Below are 24,406 nucleotides of genomic sequence, written 5' to 3' on the forward strand. Positions count from 1 at the left end.
TTGGCAGCCTCGATGTCGAGTCAAATGGTTGGAGGCCAGCCGAGATGGCATCCCAGCTAAACACTTTTTCACGTCTAGGCCACCTCGATTAATTAGAAAGGAGAAATGGTTTGTACATGTCTTAGAGCATTGGTAATGGTCTAGTCATTGTCAAGTCTAAAATTTAACTAGAATTTTAATTTTTAGCTATAATATCAATTTTTGATTAGGTGAGTCCACAGTTGACTAGTCATTATAAAGTTAAAATACTAATATAATATAATATTTTTTACTTCTTTTTATTTTTTTATTTGTAAATATAATTTATATATTTCTTAGATCTTCATACTTTGTAGAAATAATGTATCTACTCTATCAATCAATAGAAATAATGTGCATGCTATGCATGTTTTACCATTCAAAGAGAGGGAAGTGATAAAATAATTAAATATTAATTTCCATTGTGAATAGTAACTAACCATATTTAGAGAGGACTTAAGATTTACTATTCATCAAGTCTTAAGCTTTAGACTATTGGCTAGTCCAATGTGAAGGCTTTTTCTCACATCTAGCTAAAGTTTGGACTTGCATTGACATTTAGCTAGTCCATTACCAATACTCTTAAATTGTAAATTTGTAATACTCTAATAGAAAGCTCAAATCACTTTATCTATTTTTAAAAAAACTAATTAATGATATAATTAAAACTCTATTAGAACATTATGAAAAACTGAACTCTTTTTCAAACAATATGAAATTTTATACACCATTATCCTTATTTTTATCTTATAGAATATCACACAAATACTATATAGACCCTTTATAAAAAGCAAGATTTATGTATTTGAGACTAGTACTAAATAGAACTCGTTAAAAAGATGAATAGCCACCATATAGGTTAAAATTGATAAAGAGTAATACTATGTACAGTTATAAAATATATAAATGTTATACAATTATTTTAAAAAAAAATTAAATCTAATATTAAAATATTAATTTCTTTTAATATGAGTCTCATATTTATTAATTTTTTTCAAAATAATTATACAATACTTACACACTCACAATTATAATTATCATTTCTCATTGATAAATAGTGTTTGGCGGTCATTGCGAGTAGATATCTCGTGGAAAACAAACAAACCTTTGCTAGGAAACGCCAAAAATAGGGTTGGAATGCTCCATCACATAAATGCTAAAATAACAAAAAGATCTCACAAAAATTAGTTCACATTTTTGATGTGGCGTGCATGCGTGCCTGATATGATATGATATTTATTTTATAGTAAAAAATACATTATAATCTGATGCATCGTATTAATTTATATTAATTTGTAAATTCATTTTTCATTAGATTTCTTTATGAATATAGCACTTAAAAAAAAAAAAAAATACAAGTCTCCATCTATTTGAAAGACTTTGCAAAGCGAATCAGCACGATATTGATAAAGAAGCAGATACAAAGTGGTATGAATCAAATAAACCAATAATATATTCATGGAAAAATACATCTACTGCTATAATAATATATTCTCTTCAATTAAAAAACATTCCATTATGATCAACACTGCCTTACATGTAAAACGTCAACAACGGAGCAAAGGAGTTTGACTGAAAAAAAGGGTGCAATGCCATCTATGGGTAGCGGGGCATATTGGCACAAAACCACAAACATAGATTATGACTATACAACTGGCTGAAGCCATAACAATTCAACAAAATCTCAAACCAAAAAGCTCGTAAAGAAAAGATAGGAATATATGTGGTAAAGCAGCTGCTTCTGACAAAAAAGAAAGGTATATGTGCTCCGTGTTATTCTTTTTGCACCCTCAATTAATTAATAATGCAATTATCGCCTATATTATATTAGAGGCACAAAAAAAGAAACATATAAAGAAGAAAATGATACCAATATCTGGCTTTGCACAAAATCTAGGTAGGAGAGAATATGCTGACTCCCCCCCGACGAGCCAGCCCTGACAGCTCGAATTCCAACCATCTCCACAGTTGGACAGGGTAATGAAATGAATAACAAAGCCTTGATATCGTTAAAAAAAGACATGGACCAATACGTACAGTCAAATACCTTACAGATCCACCGTTGGATAGAGACCTGGCATGAACATGCGTCCACTTCCATTAGAGTCTGCATTACCATATATTGGTGGCTGAAGCTCCCCCGAGTGAGATGACTTTCGGGACTTCGGATTTTTGGGAGAAGCTGAGTAGGAATCATTGGAACTGCTCATAGAATACAGAGATGATGTTGGCAGTCCATGGATCTTTGGCAACCCCGTCGGATCAGTGCCCAAACTGTAACCCTTCTCAACTGTCTCAGCTTCTAGAGGCAATTCATCCAATGTCTACACATAAAAGAACTAGTCTCAATGAATTCCACCAATTTCCCATCAAATTTAGTTAACTTATTGAACCTAAGACAAGACCATGGAATTTATAACATCTTACAGCTAGTAAACTTGAGCAAAGAAAATTCACCACCATAAACCCAAGGCCACTTAGTTATACGCAGTCAGGAAAAGAGCAGTGGGGAAGAATAAGTCACCCACCATGCAGACAACAAATATTGCTTCCACAAGGTTTATAATAAAAAACTAAACGGAGTGGAGAAATTAAAATTGAATTTTGGAGACCCTATAAATATACTAAAGCCTCTGCTGCTGGTTACCAATCGGGAAATGATTACCCGGAAAGCCTGTTGAAGAATTCGGAGTGTTTCTCGAGTGCGCTTTCTCTTCATCGCTACCTCCTCTGGCTCCTGCAACATCTCTTCAAGCAGGTTCTCTCTGATTTCAACCATAAAATACATGGAACAATCAACCGTCAGCAAGGACAGAAACGAGTATACAATAAAAAAAGTCAAATTATTTAGGTACACTGCTCTCCCTTACCGGTAAAGTTTTTTTATGAAAACATTGTGCAGCTCACGTTTCGTATGGTTTACCTGGATGCATGGCAATAAAAGTTGTGGAACTATCAGAACCAAAACAATGCATGATGAAGGAATATTTTACCACACAAATAATGATAGAGAGAGCAAAGTTATATAATTTTTACAGATTGTTGACATGCACCTTCATTCAGATGCAATCATAAGATATTTAAGTTGAGGATGAAAGAAATAACGTGGAAGGCAGAGAGGGATGGCATGTTCTATGCGAAAATACAAAATAATTTTTTTTCCATGATATTACAGGGGAAGCAGATGAGAATTACCAGAAAGTGCATAATTGCTTTAGGTACACAGTCCTCGATGTTCTTCCGAACAATGTCATAGTATGATCTCAACAGCAGCTTTATGGCTATAATTTCAATGGCCTCCTCCTCTGATTGGTTTTCTGTTGGCCTCAAGACACTTGGGGGCTTAAAGGATATCAATAAATATTTATTAGAAAATATGAACAGGGGGAAGAATATCAGTTAGTCCACAACAGACACTGGACAGCTAAGAGTACCTCTCTCAACTGGATTATAGAGACGGATTGCTCCAAGCTGTGAACAGGTTCACTAAATGACTTGTTTATGAAGCTTTCTTTTCCAGAAGTGCGGTTATCATTTCCACCAAAAATTGATGAAATTCCCCAACTTGAACCACTTGTATTTCCTGATCAATTATCATTCCTTCCAAAGTTTAGAATATCTTGGAATCCTAGTACAGATTCTTGATTTTTACCAGCTTTTGCTGTCAGAAACAGCTTTTGTAACCAAGGAAAAAAATATTAAAAGCCTTGGGTTCTCAGCTGCTTTCACGCAATTCGCATCATCGAGAGGATGAGAGGAGTGTGTGTCATACAAATTCCAAAAAATGAAGAAAAAGTACAAATAATAATATCAGAATAACACATTACCAGACAATGCGACTTTTTCGACGTCAGCCACAGGCTTAACACCCTACCAGTCAATCAAAATAAATCACAAAACAAGTAATTAGACCAACCGTGAATATTAATGCAAGTAAAACCTTGTATCTTAAATAGTATAATGACAAGTTTGAGCACAAATTTTGCATAGTTTTTTTTTTTTTATTTGTCGCTGCAAGGGGACTGCTCATTTGCCATCAGAAAAGGACAGAAAATACCTGATCAGACACAACTCCATTGGCTTGCCTGGCAAGCATGGCTCGAGACTTCACACTTCTTTCTGATGTCGGCACCTTATCAGGCTCTAAACCATCCTTTCAGACCAAGGGATGTAAAAAAAAGCATCAGGAGAAATGAGAGATCTTACCAATTGCAAAATATACACAACTATAAGCACAGCAGATGTATACCTTTTGCCTGGAAAGAGGGAGAGAGACCTTAGGAAGCTGTTGCTTTGCAATCTCTACAGCTTTACTCCCACCAATAAAATTTGGGTGGGAAGTGTTTATGTAGTCCATCTGCAAATTGGGTTTTATACAAAATCCTCAGCATTCTTTTGTTTTTTTGTTTTTATAAGTAAAATCCTCAGCATTCTTATGCATCACAATCAAGTTAAGTGCAGCCAGTATGTATGCCTAACAAGTCCATAGAGTATTGATATATTATAAAAATCGTGAGGAAGCACAGTAAAAGATTCATAAAAGAAAGCAATATGAATAATTGTATTGCAGAAATATCGTAAGGGAAATAAGCAAAAAGGACTTTAATTTTTTTACTGCTGACCTCATTAGTATTATAGACTCCCTGTCCATCAACGACCATATTAGTTACTATCTCAAGGGGGGGAAATACTAGCCATAGAAAATAGATGGATCTTCTGCTGCTACCAATGATGTTTTTATGTTACATTATGCATATGAGGCATGCTTAAAAGAATAACAAAACAGTCTGATGAGAAATGTTTCGATGCAACAAATGCAACTAAATTAGATGAAAGATTAACAACAATGAAATTACCGATGAGCAACACAAGCAAACCACATAATATACAGATGCCAAAATCACCACCATCATTAATCAATCATATCTTTTGCAATGGTCTTTAGATCAAATGATACCTCCACCTAGATCATTGGGTTCAATCCTCAATGGGTACCAATTAAACCAATAATCTTAACGTTCATAAGCATTGTAACATATATCATTTGATGACAAGAAATGTGAAATGCAAGTCGAGTTGAAAATCAATTGCTGTTATCCAGGTTTATAAAGTGGAACAAAACTTAAAGCCCCATAATGAAAAGAAAGAAAGAACATGTATATCTTGAGTTCAGCATACCTCCATCTCAATAAGATGCCCAATCATTGTTTCCGAGGGTTCAAGGCCTTCTCGGAGAAAGTTGCCAATAACTTCATCCATACGCTTTCTCAAAACAGGAAATCGCTGCAGTTCATTGACTAGACAGTGGTGGCTTATCTGGGAAGAGAACTATGTTATTTTGATATTGAGATTTACATGTAGTGGCGTTGTGAGACCACCAGAGACAGGACATAAGAAATCCCCCACCTTAATCAATTCGTCATATATGAACCTGGCACACTGAAGGCTTGGATCCAATAGTCGTGCTATTTGCCTTCGAACAAGAACCTCAAACGGCACCTAATATACGGAAAAAAAATTAGAATGATATTAAAGCACGAAAATCAGAATGATATTAAAGAAATCTTTATGTGAAAAAAGAAAAAAAAAGCAAGACCTACTTCCGGAGCAAATAATGCAGATCTAGTGCCAGTTGCATTCTGAATAGAAATTCGAATGTCATCATCAGTTAGGTCCTCACATGGATCCACCCCCTGCAAGAGATCAAATTGCATCAGAGACAGTCAATATCATATTACAAACTGGCACTTTAGCCCAGCGACCAAAATGGAATTCAGCACATCACCCCTTGGGTGCAAGCTAGCTCACTCATGAAACATAATTTTAATCAACAAGAGGTTCGGGTTATAATCAGCTATACACTAGTAAACAGTTGTAATGAGTGGGGTATAGACTATCAGGAGCAACTTTGTAACAGCGATGTTCGATGGTTAATTGGTTTAAGAGTATCTTTTGAGGTGAATATAAATTTTATACACAAAAATCAAAACCATTAGAAATTTGTTCACTTGAAAAATAATCTAAAGATCCAAATCTAACATCATTTACAATTTTCACATGTATCAATGTGATGTTGGTTGTACAGAAAAACCAATGATTATAGAGAAATAAATAAATATATATATATATATATATCATTGAAAGAAGTACCACAAAATCGCAACACCAAACCAAAAGTGTAAAGCAAATCCCATTGGGAATAAAAGGCCTGGGGAAAGTGCCTATAGATATCGAAACACACCTCTAAACTCTTGACAAAGATTGATTGAAAAATATAGTGAATTCTTGCTCCACCAGACAGCTCCAATGTTGACATTTCTTCATTTTTCCCCTCCACCATTGAAGAAAATGCTGTTTACAAGAAGGCACAAATCTTACAATCAGTGAACAAAACATGGACAAAATAGACATGCTACAGAACGTTAGTTTGAGAAGGCATTGTATATAGAGGGCTAAAGACAACAAATCTAAGGCAAAGCCATATTTACCTTCAGAGTACTTTGAAAGAATGTTAAGAAGAAGAGCTCCCTGACCAGCCTATTGAATCCAATAAGTGAGTTAATATATGGGAAACATTCTAATATCATAGAAACAGGATGCCAGAAAAAGCAAAGACTTAGAAAAACTGTAGCAAGATGCAAGTAGTAAAAAAGAAGTTTCCAACTAAGTGAATAAAGAACAGATTATGAAATCAGGCAATGACATCTGAAAAATGTGGAACCAATCCAACACACAGAAGTAAGTAGATCATAGGAATGCAGAGTGCAGGAAGAGCTCCCTGACAAGCTTCTTAGATGAGAAGGATAGAATGTAGGAATCAGTATAAACATTTAAAGAATCGACAAGAGTGGACAGCTTTGAATAAATATAAGCAAAGTGTCAGTAATAGCCAACAGAAGCTGCCAAGCAATTTAAAACAAAAAAAAAATATCACATCAGTCATCAAGTAGTGACAACATTTTTTTTTTTTTTTTTGATAATTAATAAGAGATTTTATTACCAAGAATAGGCACAGCCCAAGTACACAGGAAGTATACAAAGGAAATACCTACTACCCTCTCGAAGCAGGAAAAAGACTAAAACAGATTCAGTACATTATCATCATCCCTTACAAAAATCCTAGTGACAACATTAGACAATATGAAAATTGTTTCAAAAACATTCCTTACTGTAGATGACACTGGATCTCAGCGGCATGGAATGCAAAAAAAAAAAAAAAAGACAGTCCATTGTCATGACTAAGACAAAACCAATAAGCTCATGACATGCAATGAAGATGAAATCAAACAATGATCTCAATCAAAGTTGTATGCACTTTCAACATAATAAAACATGCCTTTGATTCTGTGATTTCTCCATAACTTGCATGCTCCTTGGCAACAGAAACCAGTGTAGAGCTTATGCGTGACTTCAGCCCTGGAAGCACTGTCTTGATATGTTGTACTAGAATCTGCAAATGAATCAGATGTAACAAATCTCAGGTCCATAAAGAATTTGAGGATTAAAACCCTAATTTAGCATTCAAGAGAGGAAATTTCTATGACATTTCCAGAACCTCACTAACTTACAACTGGGAAAAATAATTGGATGATAATGCCGAATGAAAGGAAAAAGGGGAAGAGAAGGGAACAAGGGTGTGTTGCATGTGAACATGCACTTGAATTGCAGGGGTCTCTTTTGTATACTACCTATGTACATGGGCTTTACCTAGTTGCATTCGATCAATAAAAGTTTATTACTTATAAAAAAAAAAAAAACATGCACTTGAATTGCAGCAGATGATGAAAAACAATCATCTATTTCAGAATAGTTCAATTATGTTCCAGACTTCCAGTATATAAGTGATAAGTGAGTTGTAAAAGTATCTACCTGATTCAACTTCTTTGCCAACTGAGGAACACCACAGCGATCAGCTAGACCATTATATACCTATTGAGAAAAATAAAATTAAGTCAACAATTTTATAATGGAATCCAACTCGCATAAAGCAATGAATAATATGGGATGGCATGGGCGTACTGGACGACTCCGGAAGAACTTTTCCTCAGCCACAAGAGCATCTTTGATACTCCGGTTGAGCATAATATCCTATTCAAAGCATTAAATTGAACAGAGAAATCAAAACCTTATCCAACTTGCTAACTAGAACTGTATGCTACTTTGTCCATCTCAGTCTTGATTAAAAAAAAAAAAAAAACTAAAAGAGTTACATGATTACCTCTTGACTACGATTAACAACTCCCACATATCCAAGTCGGAGGGGAATCACTTTCCCAAGCAATAAATTACGGGCATCAGTACCTCTATCCATTATATCCAACTAAAGTCATATAGAGAAACACCAAACCTCATCAGAGAATGACTACAGCTTGCCAATATTTGAAAAAAATTTTTTTTTTTTTTTTTATATATAAGTATGTTTGAAAAGAAAATTTATAGTGAAGAGAATCAAGTTAAGGTATAAGGTACCTTTGTGATTATACCTATGGTTCTATGACCTGCCATTAGAAAATTAACACTTAAAAATCAATTAAATACATGTAAAAACAACACACAGATAGAAAACATACCAAAGCAGAAATTTTTCGCAATTCAGAACTCACCATCAGGATCAGCATTTCCAGCAATCTGAAGCGCATCTGAATTTGCTAAATCTGAATTTGCGGGTGTAACAGCCAGAATTAGACAACTTGGTGTTCTAATGTACGACATGATCATTGTCCTAATTCGTGCTTCAATATCAGAGGGCTGGTCACCAACGGGAACCTTTGTTATACCAGGTAGATCCACAAGGGTGATATCAAGAACATTTGGTGAAAAAATCTTCAGACGAATCTGCTTGTCTGAGACACCTTTGTTGCCTCCTGCTTCCCTCTCTGTCTCAGCCTATAGTCCATCGGGAATTATTTAAAAATAAAATGTCATGAGAAATTAAAAGAAAGGAAAGAAAAGCCAGAGTTCATGGTTTGCAAAAAATACTTAAAAGTCTGTTACAAGGATATGTTAAACAATTTGAGTTGAGAAAAACAAGCAATCACAAACTGATTTAGCCTAAGAGCAATGAAGAGAGAGATATAGGTGATGTTCAGAGCTTCAAAGCAACCAGCAAAACTGTCACTTATAGCCTCAGTTTATATATATATATATATATATTACATTAAGTTACAGTAATGTTTCTCTTTCTATCCAAACCTTGCTCACGCACGAGGAGCAGATTACCTCAATATCAGAAATAACCAGAGAAAGAAGACAATTTGACTTACACACGGGTGCGAATGTGCATGTCAGTGCACCTTCAAATACAATTGACACCATGAATAAAGTACCTGAACTTATAAGGCTAATGCAACAGCTCCAATGCAAATTAAGCAAACCATTCCAGACCGACCAAAGATTATTGCGCCAGTAAAACTTATGCATTCTCATGTCTCGTATACTAAGAAACCACGTATCAAAATCACGAGTCATTATCTTCTCCCAAACTTCCTTCGCAACCAGACTCATTTTAACCACTTGTACTCTCTCCAACACTTCCTCAGCAAACAAACAGAAAGTACAGAACCATTAAACCCTCCACCAAAATCTACGAGTCCAACCAGATAATCAAAATCATCACATTTAATCATATTCTCTTACATTTCTCAGCAACTAAAAACAATCTCCATTGGAACAAAAATTCGAAAAGCAACAGAGAAGAAAAGGCACCTGAATTTCTCTCCGAATCTCTGAGAAATCGAAGAACCGTTTCCCCGGCAAATGGAGGAACTCCCCGTACTCCTCCTCCGTCCCGTCCGGCTTCCTCTTCGTCTGCAATAACTGCAGAACGAGCGGCCTCCGAGTGCAGATTTCCGATCCCCTGGGTAGGAAGTCGCGGCCTACTAGGGCCTCGAGCACGCTGGACTTGCCGCTGCTCTGGCTCCCGACCACGGCGACCTGTGGGAGCTCGATGGTCGACTGGCTCCCGAGCTGCGCGAAGATGTCCTGAAGCTTGTTGACTATTGGAATCACCGAGTGGCCCAGCGGCGGGGCCGATGACGTCGACGAAGGTGACTGGGACGCCGACGGGACTGCCTCGTCCGCCATGGATGAATGGAACTGGAGTGGATGGGATTGGATCGGTGGGTATGGATGTGGAACCACACCTAGGGTTTTGGAATTTAGAGAGAGAGGAGATCGTGGATGTGTGTAATTAGTTATCCAGCAATTAAAAATTGATACGAAAATATATATTGGGATTGAACAAACAGTTTTGTGAAAAAAGAAGAAATAGTTTTCCCAGAGGCTGATTAATAGAGTTTTTTTTTTTTTTTTGTTGAATAAGACTGATTAATAGAGTTATTACTGAAGGTACGATTCTGGATTTTGCATAATTTTTGTGCCAATTCCTTGGGAAGGTGGCACACGCCACACGGCTCGATGGAACTTTTTAAGCGTTTGTTTTTATAATTTATTTATTTATTTATTATAATTTTTATATAAAATAAAATAAATAATTTAATTTTTAAAATTTTAAAATAAAAATAATTGTTTGTAGACCAATTCTATTTTTAAAATAATATTTAATTTTTTGTAGACCAATTCTATTCTTTTTTGTTTTTTTATGATATTCTAATTTGTTCTCATCCTCGTACTTCAGTCATATAATATAATATTTTAATTAATTTTATTTTTCAATCATTTAAAATATATCACATTAATAAATATATTTAAAATATTTCAATCATGTTTAAGAGATACTTAATACCATACAATTAATCAAATAGAGTCCATAAAAGGGAAATATTATATTGTTACGAAATTATCTACAAGTTTTGCTTAGCTTTTATTAAAAAACACAAATAAACCAGTTCATAAGTGAATGAAAAGCTAGCACTACATTGGTAAAGTGCAAAGTAATCCTCTTGCCTGGCTAGTGGCTATATAGCTCCTCCCAAATTCACAATTACACGAGTGCAAATTTAAGTCAAAATTAAATTATTCAAACGTTGTACTGTTCCATTCTTGAAAGAACGAATGAAACAGACAATTAGTGCCAAGCTTTTGACTAGGAGAAGCCGCCAAATATATGTATCCAAGAAGTTGCTCCTGGCTATATTAAGCCGCTAGTGTAGGGCACTCCTGTCTGAGGCAACCAGTTTTCCCCCAGTAACATATCAGACGCAGTGAAATTGGCAGCATCCGTGATGCTGTTAATCACATGATAACCAGACCATGTCACTCGCTCTGCAGTGTCCGATCCAGGTCCTGTGTTGTCATATTCAGCATAATACAAGGTGCTTAGTGCAAAACTTCCATTCCATGCACGCCAACCAGCAGGACTTATCAAACTATCCATAAAACTCTGCATGAAAACTGTCTTCGAGTACTCCTTCCATGGCCTTCCCAGGTATGTCTCAGTAGTTGTATTACTGGAGGCCAGGTCGTCGGCGGCTCTAATCGTGCAATTATGAAGGGAAGTACCCGTGTTTTGATTAGGGTCGATTCGCCCTTGTGCTGTTATAGCATTGAATTGTCCACTCATTGGCAAACGGGGATATATGTTGCAGTTCTGCAGAACAACCGCAGCATTTCCAAAGATGAAATCAACTGTACCATAGATATCGCATTCTCTGTAGAATTGCCTGAGAGAATGTGTGTATAAGGTGTCTTGGTACCCTTCAAAGCTGCAGCGATAAAATGTAGATGTATCGGCTCCATTCCGAACTGCAACTGCCTGGTGCTTTATTGCTCCAGCAGTGTTGCGAAAAGTCATGTCCACGCCTACAAAACCTGTTGCAACCACAGCTGAAATGGCGGACATGAAAATCCATGATCAGATTAGATTCCCTCCATGTTATACAAGCATGCAGTTAATTACTTCAAAAAATAAAAACTTGACGTGCATGAGAAGAATATTGAATTCTTAATTACCAAATGTTGCGGAATTGAAGGTTGTCGATCCATCAGCAACGCTTCTGTTGCCTGTGACAATCGTCTGATTGATACCATCTCCAACCATTAGCAAGTACCTCTTGCTCTTAGGAATGGACACATTCTCTTCGTAAACACCCGCCGTGACATAGATCAAGAAATACCCATCAGCAGGTTTGATGTTGCTTGGAGCAGCATTAATGGCATCAGTGATGTTGGTGAAATTGCCGCTTCCATCTTTGCTGACGACTACAATATCAAACACGGTAACCTGATCATCCACCGATTGGAGAAGTTTCCTCCCCCTCACAGAGTCGTAAATAGCACGAGTCCGACTAGACATTTTAAAGGGTAAGCGTCCATTTGATCTGAATGTGACATGTTTCCTCGTGGGCTTCCAATTTAGGCTGCGTGGCACCCAACCCCTGGTGAAGAAGGCTAGAGAAACACTGTACAGTTTAGTGTTATTGGAGATTGGGCCCAAAAGCTCATTCGTCACACTTGAAGCTGACTCCGTTTCTTTTAGGCCATCTAAACAAGTTTGCTGGTTGGTTAAAATGGCACTAAGAAAGGTTTGGAGCCTGTCTGCTTCCAAGACGGGAAGAAACCAACTGGTTTTATTGACATTCTCAATGGAGTTCGACAAGAAATCCATGTTTAGTCCGATTAGAAACCGGCAATCTTGAAGAGCGCTAACTGTGTTTGTGGACAAAGAGGACCCGCGCTGAAGATATTTCTCCAGCAGGTCCAAAAATGTATTGGACTGCGACAGTGATTTCTGGATCGAAAATCGGCCATAGCCATAGACGTTTGAGGTCCCGCTAGGGAGCAGAGATTTGCAGTAAGAAGGGTATGGAGTGAACATGCAAATGGTTCCTGGGGAGACTGTTTTGTTTGGGTTATTATAGCTCTCTGCAGCATAAGATAGAGAGGCAAAGAAGAAGGGAAGGATAACGAAAAAGGGAACTGAGATGGGAAAGAAAAGTTTGGAAGCCATTGATGATGCCTTGGAGTGAGGTTAATTTGAAGATAACATGGGTGGAATGCTTGGTGATATTTATACACGATCGAGGGAGTGATGAGCTGCTAGGGAGATCAAAGATATTTAGCTAGCTAGCTAGCTAAAACCTTAATAAACAATTTGCATGTTGGTCTAGTGTTGAATTTGGCGGATGGTTCCAATTTCTTGAGCATAGTCATGTACGGTGTTTGTGAAGTGAATCTGCAATATATGACTTTCTCAAAACGCGTTAGATTGATTTGACCTCGAATCAGCTTGATGTTAGTGGATGCCTGCAAATGCGAATTAGGAATTAGATCAGGGGACGATAATTTGCATGCGAACGAACGGTTTTGATTATACAATCCAAGACTGGCTTTCCGGCCAATATACATATGAAAAAATCTATTCATCATACTAACTTCTATCATCCTCCCATCATTATATAATGTGTCATTAAATGATAGGTTTATAAGTAAAATATAATAAATAATCTCCAATCATTTAATATAATATGATTGGATGACTCGTTTTGTCAATGAAGTGGTAGGTGCAACCTAATGTATTCAATCCAAATTTCCGATACCAAACTTCTCGGAGGACTTGTAACAAACTTCAATTTTTTATTATTTTTTTTTAAAAAAAAGGAAAGGAATAAATACATAACTAAAGTCTTATGCCCATGATTCACGTCGAAATATTAAAGAAAATCGAATGTCCTCAACCAATATCTCAAACATGTCACAGAATACAAACATCTCCCAGTGGGCTTCTACATTTTGAAGAATTCATGCCCAAAACGCGCACCACCCTAGGAATCAAGTCCTGCGACCAAATTTACAGCCCTTGAACCTTCGAGCAATGAACTCAGTGCTAATTAGCATCACAAATGGCTGCTATATGCAACGTTACGACATACGCACCAGCCATTGCCCTACGCACATTCGATTCAAACAACTTTGGGTGGTCTCTTAAAACTGCAGCTGCATCGACATGATTGAGTGAATCTTCACTATTGGGCGGTTCCGTATAAAGATGAATTAATAGGCCATATATTATAGTGTTTATATTTAAAACAGCTGGTTTCCACGAGTCTTCTCTTAGAATGTTGAGGTACACATTTCCTTCCAAGCTGTCAATATTAGGATGGTATACCTTCGTCTTGCACTTGACCTTTGGTGCTTGATGAGGGTAAATAGATACTGAAACTTGGAAAGAGAACAAAAATGTGCCACCTAAATAATATCCTTCATCAGGCCGAATGGTGACTGGCCTCGAAGTTCATCATCAAGTCATCCTTGCCACTGAGGAAATATATGCTACAAGATTTCGGTAGGTTCAGTTCACTGATATCTTTGTGATCAAGACGTAATTCTCCTGCACTTTGCTTCTTGATGATAGGTGTGTCTTTCCATTAGCACTCTCTGCAAGTACTTCCCTTTGCTTTTCCTTCACTTTCAATAGCCTAATCATTTATAGGAGGAATCTAGAGTATTTTTATTTAGAAAGAAAAAATCTATTCATCATCTCCACATGTCACACACTATATTTTTTTATTTTTTTCTCTTATTAAATATATGATATATAGATTATGAGTAGAATAATTCAATAAGTTTAAAAAGAATAAGGGTGGAGTCTGGCTCTCTCATGTGTCTCACGCTTTCAATTTTTCTCTTCCTCGATTCAATCATCGTCATGATCCACTACAAGTCGGATTAGTTTCGTTCGCTTTTGAGGACTTACAAACTTCAATTTCTTAAGAACTAACCCAAGCAAAGTCCCCAAGTTGGCAAGTTGTTAGAATTTCCAAATCAAATTAAAAGGAAAATTGCCCTTCTTTCATTACAAGTTTCGAGCACTACTAGATTTTAAACCTGATCTTATCCACACAATGACACAAAGACTCTGCTTGTTACGTTGCACTCAAATTTAATTTTAACTCATTTCTCTTCTTGCCTTTTTTTTTTTTTCATGTGTATATATATATATATATATATATATATATATATGTATATATCTTGAGAATGGCTTGCAAAAATCATCGCTTGCCGACTAAATGGTCCAAGTGAAATTCAGTCAAAAGATGGATAACAAATTAAAGAAGACGAAGAAACAATGAAGAAAACAAAAAATTAGGTACAACTTTATTTAGGTGAAGGTGCATATATATAAATTAATTAGGTCGAATCTTCTAGAGCCGTGTGGTTGGAATTTTTGCATTATTGTAGTCAACATATTGATCATTTGTTGTTTAACCCGCATTGATTTTATGGTAATTAGTTCTGTATTAAATTGACCATTGTTGACATGATGGTGATCATTATTATACTGGATGGTTAAACTCGATCGGTTTTTTTAACGGATAGATCGAAAGGAAAATAGAAAAGAAAATAGAAGATCATAAAAATGCATGCAGCTTTTATATATATATATATATATATATATATATATGTTAAGAGTCAATATCCTGCATGGAAGTGGGCTAATTTTAATTTGATCGATACGAAATATTGCTTTGCTTTCAAAATGTAGTTAAATTTCGATCTGAATTCGGCAAAAAAAGTCAAAGTCGTCGTAAACTGCAGCCGGAAAAGTTTGAACATGCAGGTAGAACACCGATCGATATCAAATCATGGATCCTGGATGCATATGCTTTCTGTCATGGTTTGGAGGGACTTTTGGATTTGGAAATTTGGAACACAGGATTCTTAATTATTATTTAAACAAAGAAATCAAGATGCACCGACGACTCCTACCTTGTCACTCATGGCCGGGTCCTGACTAGACTACTCGTGACTCCCGATTCGAGAATTATTACATGCACAAAATATTATATAAAATAAATTTATAAATTAATATAATTTAATAGAATCTGTTAAATTTATTTTATAATAAAATTAATTTTATAATTTGATATATTATATTAAATCACATCAATTTATAAATTTATTTTTATATATTCTATTTATGTCTAAAGTATTTCTTTAATTTATATATTGTTTGTTTGCATCTCGATGATTGCATCAAATAAAAATATATTGGGTTAATCCCATTGGTACTATTGTTTGTATAATTTTATTTTTTGGATTAATACATGCATGCATTTACTTGCTTATAACCCAAAAAAAAAAAGAAAATTATATATATTAATTATTGAAAGCATGATTTCCTACGTTACCATTCATGATGCTAGCTTTTGATGCATTCAGATCATTTGCATCGATCCCTATGATGATCAGGCCGGGAGCATCCACTGTATAAGATAAGAAAAATAATATTTATAATTATAAAATATACAAATATTGTATTTTTTTTTAAAAATGATAAATATCACGGAACCTACATAAGAAAAATTAATAATAGACTATACTATTTTTCAAAATGAATGTGTAGCACTTATACAATCTATAATTATATATAACATTACTTAATAAATTAGAACATATATATACTATGAATATGAATATGAAATTTTTAATTTCAACCGATAGAAAGCTAGAGCTAGCTGTGTACGCGCGTACGTTGATGTATAGTGAGTCCTATTAGCGTTATATATATTAACTACAAGAAAGTTGGCCTTTTGTGGAGAGAAAAATGGCTATGATCAACATTCTCGTTGTAAATTCTCTTTTACGAGGGCAGTTGTCTTGGTTGCTAATTTCAATGCACGATTGCTTGCAATCAAAACTGAATGATAATCCATTAATTAATCAATCTAAACCCATTCTTTTTTATTTTTTGGCAACAAAATAGTATAAAGCATATATACAAACGTATAATGAAGGGTTAGTTTAGTTATACAAAATCAAATTATTTTATCTCATCTAATTTCTTCTCATATAATCATTATAAATTTTTCAAACTCCTACATAAGATATAATAAATAATTCAATTTTTTCAAATTTCAAAACAAAAATTATAATATAATAATATTTTATTCAACTTTTAACAAAACATTTTATCTTATTTCATCTGAATTGCGTAATCAAACGAGGCCGAAAAGAAACTGCAAATTAAGTAGCTATTTCATGTAATCCACCATAAATCCTTCATAATACATACATATTATTGTCACAAACATTAGAGCATTGGTATTGGATAATTTGGATTAGCTAAATGTCTTTTCATTTTCAAATTTAGCAAATATCATATATATTTGCTCCACATTGGATTAGTTAAATTGTTTTCATCCAAACTATAAGTTACAGTAAATCCATTCTTCTTTTCAAATATGAAAAGAACTATAGCAAATCTAAAAGTATTTTTTTAAATTATTATATTATAGATCTGATATTTTTATTCATATAAGATTTTACCATCTATATACATATGATTATTATATTATAGATTGTTAGATTGTGAAAATAAAAATAAATATGATTTGTTAGAGGCTATTGAAGATTATGAAAATAAAATATAAATTAATTAAAAAATATAAATAATAAAAAAATAATAATATTTTATTATTATAGAGAGTGTAATGACTAATCCAATGTAGATTTCAAGTTTTGAATGATTAGCTAAAGATAAAAAAGTTACATATTAGTCAAAAATTTTAAAAATAAGATAGCCAATTCAATACTAATGCTCTTACACTTCAAAAGAACAGCATTCCCTAACACATATTTAACATTTTTAGTCGCATTTAATTCAAGTCCCAAATAGCGTCACGACAAATCGAAGGTGGAGTGTGCTTGATATAGACAATTAAATAAAACTAAAAAAAAAAAGACGGTGATTTAATACTTGTAATTTATAAATAATTTTTATCATAAAGATTTATATTTGATATTGTAACACACATGATGGGTAGTATTTGGATAACTATCAAATACGATAGAAAATGTAAAGAAAATGGTCAAATTCGATGTTGATTTAGCCTTCAAGAGAAAGAGATAAAAGAGAATAGAAAAAGATTTTCATTAATGATTCTAGATAATTCTTCAGAGCCAAGTTGCTCAATACATATAATCTACGTATTGAGCTTGGGCTAAAAGTAACAACAAGATAATAAGACTAGAATCTGCAACTAGTTTATTCTACGAGCCTAAGCCCAGTACCTATTACAATCCAAAGATCCAGTAAAATGGTCTAAGGCCTAACACACAAAAGTAAAAGTAGCACAAGGATAGAATGATAGTCGATGGCTTGATTGGGCCCAAGTTACTCATTACATTGACGTCCCCTTCAAAGAACCTTGTCCTCAAGGTTGGAGCACTATGCAACTCGACTACTCGGTCCTTGTAATAGACTTTCCCATATATTATTCCACAGTCCCAAATGAAATCCTCCACAATTGCTTGTACCAAATCTAGTCTAGAGCTGATCTCATTTATGTCTAATAAAGGCTGCTTTAGCCACATGTTTACCATTCCAGTAGTACAAGTTCTATTCATGAGACCAAGCAAACAAAATTTGTTGTTTGCATCTGTTTTGCTTTTCAAGACATTCAGCACCCTCCGAATAGTAGAATCTAACCTCATGTAACCATATATATTGTATCTACAAATAATATAATTTTCATAATTGCTCTCATCTGCAAGTAATTCGGCATAAGATAGTAATGCCCCCAATGCACCAGGTGCAAATTCAAATGCAGAAACTAAATCTCGACCCGCTTATGTAGAACATGTGACAACCCTCCCAAGATCCTCTTCTAAGTCCCATACTTTGAACTCAGTTTTCTTCCTCTTGGTTAACACCACACCACACCTACTCAAAGCATCATGCAAGCTCCTAATATCACTGGATTTGCCACTCTCAATCTGGATAACAATTAAGTCGAGATTTGTCAACCCATTCTGAATTTCAATGATAGACTTGGGACCAGTACAACCCATTATTGTTCCCATAAGATTCATTTCTCTTCCTCTATCAAAAGGCTTAAAAGCAACTAAGGGACAAAATATCAAGCAACTGAGGGGCAAGATTTGTCTCTATTGAAACTTGCAAACCCAAGAATATTTTTCCACCACAGATTACAAGCAAGATAGAAATGACTTTATATACCTCAACCATACCAAATATCACGACATCTACAAATTCAAAATCATCCAGAGATTGTAATTCTTCGTTGATTCCCATTTTTGCTTTTGCTTTGAATTTTCGGTAGTTTAAAATTTGTCCGTCATCAACCTCTATCGAATGTTTGGTTTGGAGGGACTGGGGATAATGTTGTTTGGCTATTACTTGGGTTGTTTCGAATAACAAATGAGGCATATGGTGGTGATTAGCAGATGGGTCATCACTAACCGGGATTTGAGAGAGGTAACTTTGTTCAAAGATGCACTTGGACAAGGAATCTATTGTTGCTTGTTCTTCATCTTCTCTTTCCTGCATCGTACCAACTCGTTCCAAATAGCTTAAATTCGTAAAGTTGTTAGCAAATTCGTCCAGAGACTGTTGAAATATATGGTGTATTTTGTTGTGGCTTTCTCGAAAATCTTTCAAATGTTGATGGAGAACGTCGAAGCGTTAAAAATTTTGTTACAGTAGCTCTTTGATATTGAGTAAAGATGAGATAATATTTTCCATTTTTACCGATTGATGAAACCGATGACAATGAAAGACTGGCTCTGGATACCACTTGTAATATACCTCCAGTTACATAAGAACAAAATATTATTGAAATTACTCACTTCAAGGGAAGCACCTCCATAAAAGAAAATGAAGAAGAAGATAAGAAAATGAAAGTAGAAGTTTCATTAAGTTTCTATATAAAGAACCCTAGAATACTTGGTCCTTACATAAAGGAGAAGACCCCTACATGGTCCCAAACTAACACACTAAAAACATATAAAAAATAAAACTAAGGCCTAAGGCCTACTAGCTATATTGTAATCTAAATAATAGGTAGCATCAAGTAAATGAAGTTGTAAATGAGATTAAATTGGCCCAAAGTCCATGGCCGTTGTATTCCTTCTATGAACTTGTGACAGATACATCCATCAAACTAAATATCTAAATAAATAATACGTCAAAATAAATAAACAAATTAAAAAAATATCACACGGTTTCCAATTTCCAATGATTTTTTTTAACTCAAACCAACCGTATATTAATCAAAAGGAAATACAGAGTTATAGAGTTATTACAGAACAAAGAGAGTTATAGAGTTATTTCCAATGAACCTTAGCAGGTACGTCCTCCCATGCATCTCATAAATCATAGGGCTAGGACTGAGACACGTGTTTCTATCCGGGTACACGGAACTTTTGATATCCATAAAGCGAAACACGCCAAGCATCACCGATTCACGGTTCACCCCAGCAACAAACAGGTCAATGCAACGTCATTAACCTCGCATATTCTGAAAGAATTATTCCTTTCATAATATAAACTTTAGGTTTTGGGCATCACCTCCCTACAGTCTACGTCTACGCTTCCGGAATTTTCACCCTCTCTGCCGCCGCTTCACGAACCATGCCTCGCCGAAGCTCCGGTGGTGAGTGTCTTCATTATCTTTCTCCAGATATGTGATCCTCCTTTTCAATTTACATGGTCTTTTTAGGGTTTATTTCATGTTCCTCTTCATTCCTGTACGACTGTTTCTAGGACAATACTTGTCTTCGGTTCCATTGTTGTCCCAGGGTTTTGTTCTCTTCATTTTCTAGATATTTTTCATTTTTCATTTAAAGTTTGCTATTTTTTTCACATTCTATCGGTAATTTAATGAAAGGGTGCTTATTTTCATTCTGTCTATTTTTTTGCTTGCAATTTCGGCATAGCTGGTATTGAGCTTATGTTGAGCTTGAAGATTGTGCCTTGAGGAATAAGGAATTTGGTGCATTGTTTTTATGATTAAATATATTTAACTGTGGATCTGTATGATATGATAAGAACATTTGAATGGACATAATGCTCTTTCGTTTTTCCCTTTTCGTTTTATTGCTTCGACATCTTAATGGTTCCGACTTCCGCTGCAGGAAGACCTGCTTCCCGTGCACCCCTTCGTCCTGCTCCGGTGCGAAATCCACCTCAGCCAGGTATTATTGCCTATACTTTGTTCACACTTCATGGTATTGTTTTGGTCTCTGCACGCTGATTCATTTGCTTGTATTTCTATCGACTCTCTTCTGTCTGATTACATGTGTTTGTAATTTTTGTTTTGTTGCAGTTAACCATGCTCCTCCTCCAGCTCCTGCACAGGCTGTCAGTGGTGGATCCATTCTAGGAGGCATTGGTTCAACCATAGCTCAGGGTATGTGTCGGAAGATTAATGCCTTTGTATTAGGATATGTATTATGTGTTGTTTCACCATGCATATCGTTGCCTAGTAATTTCAAATGGGAGCTATTCTAAATTTGTTGTCTCTAATTACAGGAATGGCTTTTGGCACTGGAAGTGCAGTGGCCCACAGGGCTGTGGATGCTGTGATGGGTCCTCGCACTATTCAACATGAAACCGTGGTCTCTGAGGCAGCTGCTGCTGCCCCGGCTTCTACTACAAACAGCCTTAGCGGCTCTGATGCATGCAATATTCATTCCAAGGCATTCCAAGATGTATGCAATTCTACTCATATAATTACTGACCAAAAGAAAAAGAAATTCTACTCATATAAATACTTGTTTACAGATGTTATCTGGTGGTATCTTTTGAGATATATGAGAGTAATTTTTCTTCTCTTCCATACATGTTGGTAAATATTGCTCATCTATGTGGTCGTAGATAAGGATTCAATATTTTGTCTTGACAGTTGCATTCTGCAAAATCTTCTGACTTAATTTAGAACATTCTCTGCCTACTGAGGTTGTGACCTACCATCTTTAGGATTGGTATTTAAAGCTGCAAGCTTTCCTATGTGACTGGAAATTAGCTGAAGTTCTCTATCATAGGATAGGAGCTTGTATAGAAATGAATTGTCTGTTTCTTCACTATCTTGAGAATCCAAGAGTTTGGTGGGAAGTTTCTAAGTTTCATGTCAATTTTATTTTCTCAAGCCTGTTTTTTTTTTTGTTCCTCTATGCTTTAAAATAATTATTTTGATATTCCATGGATCTGCTTTATAATTTTGGCGGCAACTGCTCTTTGGTTTTGTTTTATTGTAGTGCTTGAACAACTATGGGAATGACATCAGCAAGTGTCAGTTCTACATGGATATGCTGGCCGAGTGCAGGAGGAACTCTGGTTCTATGTTGAATGCCTAATCAAATTCCCTTTGCCATGCAATGGAAAGTTTGCACCACTTATCCTAATTTTATGTTTGTGATGATGGTGATATGGTACTCCAGTTAGGGTTGAAGATTTTATGTCCTTACCAATCTACAAAGACTGATAATGGTTCTTTATTCATTCACCTTTTTTTTTAATTATCGGAAGGGGAACTTCCAAAACAATCCTATTCTGATTGACCTTAATTCATGTTGAAGGATTCAAATCCTACTCTGATTGCTCTTAATTCTGATTGCTGAAATCTTGAGGTTTTTACTATTTTCGTTTCCGAGATTTGTTTTCTGGGCTTAGAGCTCCTGTGGAGCGGCTCTCGCACCACGTGTGGAATAAATATCTTAAGAAGGGTTGATTATAATCTACAAAGACACGTTGCAACCCGAAGGCCTTTTATTTTTTCAGGACTACTTATAATTTTACTTACAATATTTATTTTAAAATTCAAATTATCATGATTTTAAATATATTAATAATTGACATGTAGAGAATATATATATATTTTTAATTTTTCTTAAATATATTTAGCATTTTTATTTTTTCAATTCTCACAAAACCCATAAGCGATAGAGAGAGCCCAGGAGCAGAATTTGTAGAGGAAAAACCAGGTGGGAATGAAGCGGATCTTATAGATCCATAGCAAACTTAAGTTTATCATTATGAAGGATAAAGACTCTTGTTTAAGTGGAAAGTGTTTTCCTCTTATATCCAGCACATTATAAAATTTAGAATAAAAAAATAAAGAGAATAAAATTTAAAATAGAAAAAATTTGTTCATCATTTATTTTTTTATCATCTCATCTCATGATGTAATATTAAAAGATAGATTATAAATAAAATATAATAAATAATTTCTAATTCTTTAATATCATTTCATAAAATAATGAAAAGATAATAAAAAATAGATAATCACAATGGTCGTGTTGGTGGGTTGTACGTACCACGGCACGAAGGCATCTACTGCAATAGATTTGTGTGGTCCTAAATGAAGGGTGGACTGGCTGCGAGTTTGGGCATCTTCCACTGCCAAAGTTTTTCCCATCTGTTTATTATGTACGTGGTGGGAAAAGTCAAATTAAGAATGGCCCATTTAAGAATACGTTTTTTAGGTTTTGTTTGGATGTTAAGTGAATTAAATTGAGTTAAATTGAGATGATAAAATATTGTTAAAATATTATTTTTTAATATTATTATTATTTTAAAATTTAAAAAAATTAAATTATTTATTATATTTTATATTGAGATTTAAAAAAATTATAATGATAAGTTAAGATAAATTGAAATGAATTTAAAATCTAAACGAAACCTTAATGGACGTGGTTGTGGTTACCCACGGCCACAGGATTAAATATATTTTACTTTTGGTAAAATCACACACTTAAAACACATGGACGAAAAAGTACATGATATCTACCACATGCACGATCACAAATAGATAAGAGAAAGACTGAGATCTTTGAAAGGGAGAGGTTACAGATACTACCAAATTTGATGTTTCCTTTTTTATCCTAAATTTTATATATATTATATTGGACTAAATTAACATTATAAATAAAATAAAAACGTGAGAGGAGGGTAGAGCTAGCGAAAGGTTGTGCCTTTTTTTTTTTCAGTAAATTAGCTCTGGAGGGGCCTCCCACGCAGCAGCAGCAACAACAACAACAACGCTTCCTACATTTATAGCTTAATCTAATTTTCGTCTAAAATACGTACGTTGTGAACTACTATAGTGCTATGGTTGTTGCATGCGTCTATATATATATATATATATATATGTTGGTGCCACCAAAAAGTTGTGGAAAAATACGGTCATATTCTGTCACAAAATTTTGAAAATAATGATTTTATATTATCATCAAGAATGGACCGCAAAACCCTCGGCCTCCCTCGATGGTTTTGTCGAATGGGAAATGCTGTTCCGATATTGATACGTCCCAACATTTTTTTTTTTACTTTTAATTAAAGAAATATTTTTTAATGATGTTGTAGTTTTTTTTTTTTAAATATTTAAGATGATTGAAAAAACACATGAAGAAAAAGAAAAAAAAAAAAAGTAAATGCACTTGTCGGGAGAATTTTTCGGAAAATTCTCGGTGGGTGTAGTGCGACCCTTGTGGAATATAATGTCGTTAGCTGTAACCAACAAGTAAACATAAACGTGGCTTCTTGTTTCTAAAATATATTGACGATTGGCACTTAAAGCTAGCACAAGCTAAGATAATACCGACAGTGGCCCATCTTTTTATATCTTTATGCTGTTAATTCCTCTAAAATTGTTATAAAATAGTATTAAATAATAACTCAAAAAATAAA

At 34.7% G+C, this 24,406-nt stretch overlaps 3 protein-coding genes and 1 pseudogene across 6 annotated transcripts; 1 reads left to right on the forward strand and 3 right to left on the reverse strand.

Moving 5' to 3' along the window:
• Nucleotides 1-1,475: 1,475 nt before the first annotated feature.
• LOC108995716 (dynamin-related protein 3A-like) lies at nt 1,476-10,307 on the reverse strand. Of its 4 annotated transcripts, none has more exons than XR_004798557.1 (22): nt 9,724-10,307; nt 8,622-8,904; nt 8,488-8,516; nt 8,237-8,338; nt 8,038-8,106; nt 7,888-7,947; nt 7,355-7,468; nt 6,507-6,555; nt 6,260-6,369; nt 5,619-5,711; nt 5,425-5,517; nt 5,197-5,334; nt 4,268-4,375; nt 4,076-4,171; nt 3,846-3,888; nt 3,453-3,601; nt 3,214-3,360; nt 2,889-2,941; nt 2,684-2,783; nt 2,066-2,342; nt 1,889-1,978; nt 1,476-1,759 (listed from the first exon to the last, which is right to left on the reverse strand). XR_004798557.1 is itself a non-coding variant. In XM_018971326.2 (21 exons), the coding sequence occupies exons 1-20, from the start codon at nt 10,099-10,101 to the stop codon at nt 2,067-2,069; spliced, it is 2,502 nt and encodes an 833-aa protein (XP_018826871.1). In that variant the 5' UTR covers nt 10,102-10,307; the 3' UTR covers nt 1,476-1,978; nt 2,066. The 4 variants fall into 4 exon arrangements, 2 of the variants coding, with proteins under 2 accessions (XP_018826871.1, XP_018826873.1); XR_001996905.2 differs by having other exon boundaries at nt 5,197-5,346; XM_018971326.2 differs by having other exon boundaries at nt 1,476-1,978; nt 5,197-5,346.
• Nucleotides 10,308-10,778: 471 nt separating this feature from the next.
• Nucleotides 10,779-13,101, reverse strand: LOC108995717 (probable pectinesterase/pectinesterase inhibitor 20). The gene is made up of 2 exons (XM_018971329.2): nt 11,929-13,101; nt 10,779-11,802 (listed from the first exon to the last, which is right to left on the reverse strand). Exons 1-2 carry the CDS (start codon nt 12,923-12,925, stop codon nt 11,108-11,110), a joined length of 1,692 nt encoding a protein of 563 aa, XP_018826874.2. The 5' UTR covers nt 12,926-13,101; the 3' UTR covers nt 10,779-11,107.
• Nucleotides 13,102-13,801: 700 nt separating this feature from the next.
• On the reverse strand, nt 13,802-14,401 carry LOC108995693 (annotated as a pseudogene).
• Nucleotides 14,402-20,180: 5,779 nt separating this feature from the next.
• LOC108995753 (uncharacterized protein C6C3.02c-like) lies at nt 20,181-22,325 on the forward strand. The gene is made up of 5 exons (XM_018971379.2): nt 20,181-20,372; nt 20,854-20,913; nt 21,045-21,128; nt 21,251-21,429; nt 21,976-22,325. The coding sequence occupies exons 1-5, from the start codon at nt 20,351-20,353 to the stop codon at nt 22,072-22,074; spliced, it is 444 nt and encodes a 147-aa protein (XP_018826924.1). The 5' UTR covers nt 20,181-20,350; the 3' UTR covers nt 22,075-22,325.
• Nucleotides 22,326-24,406: the final 2,081 nt, after the last annotated feature.

This window comes from Juglans regia, chromosome 16 (assembly GCF_001411555.2).
Source record: "Juglans regia cultivar Chandler chromosome 16, Walnut 2.0, whole genome shotgun sequence".
NCBI lineage: Eukaryota > Viridiplantae > Streptophyta > Magnoliopsida > Fagales > Juglandaceae > Juglans > Juglans regia.